The 9,753-nt window shown below is 39.2% G+C and overlaps 1 protein-coding gene across 1 annotated transcript in view; it reads right to left on the reverse strand.

Moving 5' to 3' along the window:
• SUZ12 (SUZ12 polycomb repressive complex 2 subunit) overlaps positions 1–9,753 on the reverse strand; it is a 33,253-nt gene extending 23,500 nt beyond the window's left edge. Inside the window, 5 exon segments of the mRNA XM_072881187.1 lie at positions 1,150–1,218; positions 6,143–6,207; positions 6,293–6,339; positions 9,245–9,690; positions 9,692–9,753. Of these exon segments, the coding sequence (XP_072737288.1) occupies positions 1,150–1,218; positions 6,143–6,207; positions 6,293–6,339; positions 9,245–9,690; positions 9,692–9,753 (689 nt within the window).

The raw sequence follows: 9,753 nt of genomic DNA on the forward strand, positions 1-9,753 counted from the left end.
GGTATGGAATAAGGAGTTGTGAATGTGCTGGTTTTGTCTGGGATAGAGTTAATTTTCTTCACAGTAGCTAGTATGGGGCTATGTTTTGGATTTGTGCTGGAAACAGTGCTGATAACACAGGGATGTTGTAGTTACTGCTGAGCAGTGCTTACACAGAGTCAAGGCCTTTGCTGCTCCTCACCCCACCCCACCAGCGAGGAGGCTGGGGGGGCACAAGAACTTGGGAGGGGACACAGCCGGGACAGCTGACCCCAACTGGCCAAAGGGCTATTCCGTACCATATGACATCATGCTCAGCATGTAAAGCTGGGGGAAGAAGAAGGAAGGGGGGGACGTTCAGAGTGATGGTGTTTTGTCCTCCCAAGTAACCCTTACGTGTGATGGAGCCCTGCTTTCCTCGAGAAGGCTGAACACCTGTCTGCCGATGGGAAGGAGTGAATGAATTCCTTGTTTTGCATACACAGCTTTTGCTTTACCTATTAAACTGTCTTTATCTCAGCCCACAAGTTTTTTCACCTTCACCCTTCCGATTTTCTCCCCCATGCCACCAGGGGGAGTGAGTGAGTGGCTGTGCAGGGCTTAGATGTCAGCTGGGGTTAAACCACAACAATTTTATAACTAGTTACCCGATTATGGCTTGAGATGGGTAATATCTTTTAAATACTGTTAAAAGTTTCAGGGTTTTTTGGTTTGGTGTTGTTTTTTTTTTTTTTTTACATAACTATGAAGGTAAGGTTAAAAATAGCAAGTGTACAACCATAAAAACCCCAAATACTCTGACCTCATGGTATTTTCCCAAATCTTTTTTTTTTTTTATTCCAGAACACACAGAATAGTTACTGACACAACTGACAGTCTTAACTTTTCTTTTTCTAAGGCAAATACCTATTTGAGGCTTCTATACACATTTTAAGAAACAGCACGACAAATATTAAAAGTTTATCATGATATTTCTTTTCTCCAAGTTTTTAAGTGACCAGCACACATACACGCATTTTAAGATTTTGGAAGCAACATTTCAAACAGTAAGTACCTTGCTTCTAATAACTACTCTTTATCACTTTCATTTTATCAATCAAAAAGACTTCATTTAGTGCATGCATGTGCTCATTTGTACATACACACACAAATATACATGCAGGACAGTACCTGTGAGATTCTTGTTCTCCCTTCATTTTCTCTACTTTTGACAACATGTCATCTACTTTGAATGTTTTCCTGTGAAGAAAAAGCAGAAAGAATAGTTTCACACAGCCACTATTCCCATAACACATAACAAGAAAACTTATTCAGCCTAAACTTTGACCTGGTTTTCAATCTAAAACTGTCTATATATACAATTTTAGCCTTCTGTTCAAAAAAGCACCCTTTTTATACCTTTTTAGGCCTAGTAGCACACCCGTTCTGTAGGGATACAACTGCAATACAGCTTCTCAAGCAGTATCAAAATAATACAAAGAATTAAAACCAGACCTTTCAGAAGTAATCCTACTGCTACTGAGAAGTGTCATTTAACAGCACCATATTCAAACCTTGCAATGAACATGTCTAAACACATTTCAGCTTTGGTCAAAGAAAATCTTCCTGGTTTAGTGACACTTGTACCTACTAGGAACTTAAGTATCAGCTCTTCAGTCATTACTATTTTAATCTTGATCATAATAATGAAAAACACTTAAAACCTTATCTGACAAAACAGTCAAAAACCTAATTATAAAAACTCCCTTCTTTCTCCAGAAAGTTATATTAAATGGACACAATACAAAGAACAATGAATTCTGAAGCTACTTCTAGAGCACACTCACAGGAAACAGAGGGGGGGATGACAACCAACAACAACAGTGCCGTAGAGAATAATCACTTCAAATCATTTCTCTCCATAATTCTGACATCGGTCTGTTCATGCTCATATGTTCAGCCTGTTCTACCATACATATAATTTAACATTCATTTCTAAATAAGGTTCACTCATGAACAGAAGTTATTCAATAGTTTCCAGAACAGCCTTTCAATTTTTCTTTAAAGGAAAATTAATGCTTGGACCTAGATGCCAACAAAATTGCACTACACTAGAGTGACAATGCAAGAGCTGCGAGGGCATCCTTCCTTTACATTTATACTTTAGAAAAATGAAATAAGAAGAACATAAGCTGTTGTCAAATACTGGATTTCTTGTGGGGGGGGGGAAAAATGACGACACACTCTGGGGAAGTGGGAAGCAACGTCTACAGAAATATCCTGACTGAAGAAACACTGATGTCGTACATTGTCTACATTCAGCATGTAATGCATCTGAATGATTTAGTTACAAATGACATGGTGGCTAAATAGTAACACTGGACAAGAAACACTACACAAGTACAGGACTGCAGTCAGATGACAAGGAGAAAAGTAGTTATGATTTGCGTAGTAAACAATCACTGATTCAAAGCTCTACTCAGCCTAAGGTTCATACAGATGACAGATACAAGAACTGACTCACACTAAAATGTGGGGTTATTAAAATGTGCATTGCAATGCTCAGCTTTAAAGCAAGAGATGGTAAGAACAGAGGACTTTGTTGAAATTTTCAGATTCTAAGGTGAAAAAGTCTCTGTGTGCACTTTGCCCAAGCTCATAAAAATCAGCCACTGTTCAGCAGAACAGCAAGTAGTACACTTATCTTTAGAAGGCTTTCTTCAGACTAAAGAAATGCTTAAAACAGCTCTAGAGCAAAGTCATGTCATGACTGGAATATCAGCCAGAAACCAGCTAAGAGACAAGCATGTTGCAGGAATGGGGGAAAGCTTACCAATCTTTCATAAAATATACTAATATCTGACACAGCTTGCATTTAATATTTGTGAGCATTACTGATCCAGAAAGAACAATGATATACCCTTTCCTAATGTCAAACTCAGGTTAGTTAAAACAAGAAAAGAGTAGTCCTAAAAATCTTTCAGAAAAACTAAAAATAGCAACCAAAAAACCCATTAAATAAAAAATTGTTGCCTTTGAAGTTAACTTGTAAGAACATTTAAAAAAAACCAGAAATTCCTTTAAACTGAATTACTATTTTTGTGTTACCATTTCCCATGCATAACAGAAAAAGCTAAGTTTTTGTAATAACCATCCCTAACATCCAGGATTTTCAAGACAGCATTTACTTGTACTGCAAGTATATGCACCTTGCACATTCCTTTCCCCACCCACCCTTATTCCAGTCAAGCACAATAATAATTAATGAAGTATTAAAAGTCACATCATAGCATGTCATTACTCTGCCAATAAATAAAAAAAACCTATTCCATTATCCAAATACTATATGGGAAGCAACTTTTATTAACAGTTAGTAACTTCTTTCCAACACCACCATTTGGTCTAGTAATATAGTAACACCTGAAGATAGACCCACAGGCGGAAATCCCATTTCAATTCTCCATCAAGTATCACTTGACCCAAGCATATTAGATATTACCTCTCCAATGATAAGCAGCAACTTCAATATTTTTTTTAGCCTAAGCTGACACATGCCCATTAACTTACTCCCTATCAACATTTCTCTACACTCTAAGCATTCTAGTCTTTATAAACACTTTCTCAGTATTAAACATACGGACCAACATCAATGGATAATTTCTTGGTAAAAATGCAGTTTTACTTCCCTACCTCCAAGTGATAAATTTGTCTGGCATTTTTCTCAGACTACTGTAGAGCTAGAGATAAAAGATGTGGAGCTATAATTACTATCATGATAGGTAAGTTCTATAAAGTTTGGAGATAACATCTTTATATTTTACATATGATACTGTTTACTGAAATGGCAATCTAAACAATGATCAGCAATTAAAAAATGGCAGAATTAAGAGGTTCTAGAAGAATAAATAAATACACATGTATAGTCATGGTCCACATAAGCAGGCTAACAACGATGCAGTTCCAAAAGATACTTCTTTGCAAAGAGAACTCTACTAACATTTTCTCTATACTGAAGCCAGGTACACAAATTTTTCCTAATATAAGCCTCAGGAAGATCATCTACTCCAGCTCGGATATTTGTCCTCTTTTAAAGCCTCTTTTTCACCAGAACAACAGGATCACATACCTTAACTATTTCTATTGAATGAAGTATGGCAATTAAGGTGGTGTGAACATTTGAAAGTGTTTACCAGCACAGATCAGCAAACAACTATCCTGCTAACCTCCTCTGTAAGTTCAGTTGAGACTGTTTTGCCACAGTCTCTCCGTTTTGCCACTATGTCTAAATACTCCAAACTACAGCTTGTATGGTTTTAACTAGGCTGAAAGAGAAGGACCACAGTACTGAGAGAGCATGGAAAGGTGGGAGAGGAGGACTGAGGGGTGAAGAACGTGCTTCTTTGCAATTACTTTCCGTTTTTTTCCCCTCAACTATGCTAGCTCAGTTCTGTTGCATTATTGTGTTTTTATAAAGAAAACGTACTGAGATGTTTTACTTAATCTTCCTAGACCTAATTACCAGAATGATTTCAATAAGTCAGTATTGTCAGAAAACTATTGAGTGAAATGGCTATTAATCTGTCTGTTATTAGAACACTACCTAACTAAAATCACAGTTCTAAAACAAAGTGTTAAGGGAACTAGTAAAAATTAGTATGTTTCAAAGAGAAACTAAGCATTACTTGTACAGCTGAATTTGAACTGGAATTTGGAACAGTGGACAACACAATGTACATGCAAAAGTACCATTTCTTGTTTCCCAGCAACTACAGCAGATATCCAAAGAAACAGATTCAGGTAAAAGAACATACGCATTTCTATCAACTATAAGTCAATATAAGTTATAAGCAAGAACTTCCTTTTGCACAGTTCTAGTTAAAAAAAAAACAAAACACTCTGAACATTATTTCTTAAAATTTGGCTTGCCCTTATTTTAAAATGAGCAAACAATTCGCTCTGGTAACTTTTGTAAGTAAAAGTAAGCATCAACCTCAAGTCTGGAAAAAAAAAACACAAAACCCAATCTGATCATTACCTAAGTACCTGAAGTTGTATGTTACAGCTTTAAGAAAAAGTTATATTGTAGCACTAAAGTTAATGGCAAGAATATTAAACAATATCCAAGAGATTCAGGAATGCCAAATATAGCTTCTTTAATTTAAATAAAAACACTCAAATTCTATTGCTCAACAGATCATTTAAATATTACCTTCCTTAGATACAAATATAGTTTAAATTAGAATTGTCTGCATAATTTTGTTGCTATTCCTTAAGTGTTCATGATTAAGTATTTCAGTCCCACAGCAACTGTTTCCAAGTGATAAGAACTTTAGTGTTAAAATATTTCAAAATAAATGTTCAAGCTACAAAAAAAGCCAAAGTGTAACAACTTATTTTCAGTGAGGGGGAAGTAACTGAAAGGACTTTGCGATTCCGCTAATAAATAATGTACACTGCACTTTTCACTCTGCAGTATTTATATATTTTAAAGTCTACTGACATGCAGCTGTAGCACCTCACATGATAGGAATGACTATTTTGCAATGCCAAAACTGAAGCCCATTTCTCAGATGTATCCAGTTCAAAGCAACCTTTTTAAAGGTTGCTTTGTAAAATACTAAAAAATTACCTCTTTCATTTTTCAGCTTTAAAAATAATTACAGAAATAATTACTGGATCCTTTCAAGACTAATTAACAAAGCGAATAGTTTTGTGTTTGGGTTTGTTGGGGGTTTTTTGTTTCATTTTTTGTTTGGTTTTTTTTTCCAAACAAGCAGTTAAGTTACAGTTTAAACTAAAATGTTCCATATGATTATGATCAAGCACCATTGATTAGAAGAGCTCAGATGTTACACAGTTTTGTCTAAGTTCTCTCCCAAAACAGAAAACAAACATGGAAGAATTAGTTAGGATTTTGCAGATAGTTACCCACATTTGAGTACGCCCAGTATCAACAGAAGTCACAAGCACAAAGTCATACACACCCTTAACATTGCAGAAAAGTTCTTAGGTCTCAGAAATCAACTGTAAAGTGATGTATTTTGAAGAATATTTTTTAAGTTCTTCAAAAAGAAAAGGTCATGTTTTACACACCTCATGAAAAGACAAGGTCACCCTCCACTATTTTTTGGACTTCTGCTACTTGGTTAACATTTTAGGATTACTTTTAAAAAAAAAATTTTACCTTTTGATATTTGTTCGGGAGTTTCTGTGGGACATGTAAGTGAGAGTTCTGTGCAAAAATATTGGCTGCAGGAAAAAAAAAAAAGGTTATGCTTTAATTAAAATTTCCAACAAGTCCAAAGTAAAGGAGTGATAAAGACCAATTACTCACTGCTATTAGATTCCGGGTACGTAGAAATCTGTATATCTGTGTTGGTTCTAAGAAAAGAAACACATGTTATCCAACATACCCTATAACTCCAGAAAGACAGACTTATAATGATAAAAAAGTATCTAATTTACCATGTTGATTATTTTTTAAACAATTATCACAAAAGTCATCGTTTAAGTGAAGCATCACAATATCCAAATAACTCCAAGTTAACAAGTCAAAGGTTACTCCACCTATTGTATAACACAAAGCAACTTCTTGTTTAAGCCACCGTAAATCAGTAGTCACAACTCAACTATGACTGTTCTTGCTTTCCACAAAATAGGTTTCTTACAGGCTTTGTAACATAAAAGGGCAGAAAAAATATCTCAACATATCACAACCTATTGTTGAATAGGTAAGTTTTCTTCACAAAGTTAAGGAACATATCTGATAGGATACCAAAATAGTATACTAAATTTACATAGTTGGACAATTTGATATCTGATTGTTTTACCCTTCTGGAAAGTACCAAGGTCACTTGCACAAGGTACCAAAACAAGAGGGACTGTCAGTTGACTATGACACATTACGGATCATTCTAAGCTAGGGAATTCATTTCCAAAACCTTTTACATTCATAGGACCAGGAAAATGTTGATTCTGGTAAAGCAACTACTGTTTCAAAGTGCAAATGGAGGGAGGATAATACAGCCATAAGCAATACTGACACGAAAGGGTAGCATCATTTGAAATAGGTGTAATAACCGAGTTCAAAAGAGCAAGACTCGCCTACAGAAAAGAGGACCTTCAGTTTAATTTTAACCAATTCAGTCAAGTCAGGACAAAAAAGGTTTTTGTCTGGATCGGGTTATAGCTAACAAGAATTCCAATCTAAACTGAAATACACCCTTTTTAAACTGAAATAAAAGCCAGCTTCATTAGATAACATCAGCAAGAAGCATGGAAATTACTTGATAAAACACATTAAGTGTAGAGAAAAAGATAGAGAATGGAGAATGCCTTGATGCCCATGCTAAGGCTACTAACACTGCCTCCATTTCCCGCAGAAAGAAAACAAACAGCTATTTATTTTTTAAGAAATATAAAACTTTATTTTCATATGACCGCAAAACATTTATTTCAAATAGCTGGAAAGCTTATTGTAATTTATGGAATTCTGTGATTAGAAGTGAAAAAGGGCAACATTTTATATCCTTCATCCCTTTTTAAAGATATGATTCAGCCTTATTTCTACACTTATTAATGTAAGACCACAAAGAATCTATTATTAGAGAGACATATTATTATTAGAGAAGGAAATCTTAAAGTGATCCCAGTATTTCCTTTCAGAAGCCTGATGAAAACCAGTAAAATTCTACTTAATGCAAATTAGCATAATAAAACCCTGTGTTTTTCAAATTAAGATAAAAGACAGAAAAGAAAGAAATGAAGAAACATGCACTTTGCTAGGAAGTGAAAATACAGAGTAGTCACAACTTTTAGAAAAACATCCTGGGTTTTTTAGTCTCCAAAAAACCAACATGACATAATTATAATTTAGAAAGGTATGAAAACATTAAATTACATTCACAAGGATGTAATTTAATGACAGTGCACTGCTGCTTCAACTTTAGTTTTCCCAAGTAGAAAAATTCTGAAACACACTTTTCAACCTGCAGACAGACATATGTTTCAAAAGTCCATATTACTCAGCAAACGCTCAAAATAAATCTTTATCTTTTCTGGCATATGACCTTGAAAAGGGACAAAAGCATTCAGGAAGAATGTGATTCAATACTATATGTATTCGGATTTTTTATTCCAATATTCTCCTATTGCAGTTTTCCCATAATATTCACACTACAGAGTTAACGCACTATGATACATTTACACTGTAACTTACTCCTGATCACTACCTGCACAGCTCTGTGCTTCCCTTGCCTGACAGACTGAGGCATGGGCAAGAGAATTTTTTCCCCCATCTCGGACACTGACACTGAGCAAACCTCTTAAAGCTCACTTGCCACTTGACCTATTTGCAGTACAGTATTTCTTGAACATATAGCTTAGTTAACAGGGCTAAGGTTCAAAAGACCCCGCATTATTAAGGATTTGAGACACCACCAAAAACTCCAACATTTTCTCAGACACTGTCACCATCTATAGCAAGTGAGTGAGAGCAGTGACAGCACCAATCCCAGAACCGGATCACGTATTTAGTATGGCATTAAAAATTTCCTTCAAATCCCAGCAATTGCACAGAAATCTTTTAGTACAATGTAAGTTTACTGCTACACTGTGCTTTTGAATCAGATTTCCATAAACTACTTTCTGGTGCATCCGAGGGGATTCTTCTCCTATCTGGAGCTGCCACAGGGCGATGCGTGGGTCGCAAAGGTCAATTTCCAATATGAAATCTCAACTAAGGGACAATTATTGCCAGACAAAGAAAAACCAAGTACAGTGAAGTCTTAATCACATGCTGCCCCTGAAAAGAGCTCGAAAAACAGTCACCAAAGGGGAAAGAGCCTCCTCGTTCTCAACTCCCCAGTGCCTCCAAGGGCTGTGAGAGGAGGGAAGGGAACCAGCCACCCCGAAAGCCTGATGGGAACTGTTACTGAGAAACCAAGTTCATCGGCTGGGCGCAGACACACACCCCCGCCCTCCACCCAGCGGCCCCGGCCCTGGGAGCCTCTCGCCACCCTGCCCGCACACCAGCCCCCGAACCTCACGCTTCCGCCCGAGACCCGCCGGGCCCCCGCCTCCCCGGCGGAGCCCCCTTCCTCCCCCAGCCCCGCTCCCTGTCGCCCTCCTCTCCGGTCCCAGCTCCCTCCCTCCCCCGACCATGTTTACCCCCGGAAACCCCTACTCTCCACAGCCCTCCCCTCCTCCTCCTCCCGCCCTTTCTGCGCCGGCCCCGGCCGGTCCCGCCGGCTCGGGCCCCCACTTCCTCCCCCGGCCCGGTACTCACTCTCGAAGGCCTGAAGAAAGAGCTCGTGGTCGGCCTGGATCTGCTCCATCTTCGGCTTCTTCACGGGGGGCAGCGCCGCCGCCGCTGCCGCCGCCGCTGAGGAGGCCGAGGAACCGCCCGAGTAACCGCTTCCTCCACCGCCGCCACCGCCGCCTGCGGCACCACCGGATTTGCCGCCGGGAGCCGCCGCCGCGGCGGAGCCCCCGAACCCCCCACCGCCGCCGCCTCCGCCGCCACCTCCTCCTCCGGCGGCGCCGCCAGCGGAGCCCGAGCTGGGCCCCGCACCTCCACCGTGCTTCTGAGGAGCCATGGGCCTGGCCCCCGAGAGGGCCCCGGCAGGACGGAGACCGAGCGGGGAGGGAGGGGGCGGCTGGGGCGGGTGGGGTGAGGAGGGGGGAGGGGAAGCGCCGAGCTCCAACTCCTCTAAGTCTCCTCCGCTCCGCTCTCCTCAGCGCTACGACCAGCCGAACCCGACGACCACGACGCGCCCGCCTCCCCCACTCGCCCAT

This window comes from Ciconia boyciana, chromosome 16 (genome assembly GCF_034638445.1).
Source record: "Ciconia boyciana chromosome 16, ASM3463844v1, whole genome shotgun sequence".
Classification (NCBI taxonomy): Eukaryota; Metazoa; Chordata; class Aves; order Ciconiiformes; family Ciconiidae; genus Ciconia; species Ciconia boyciana.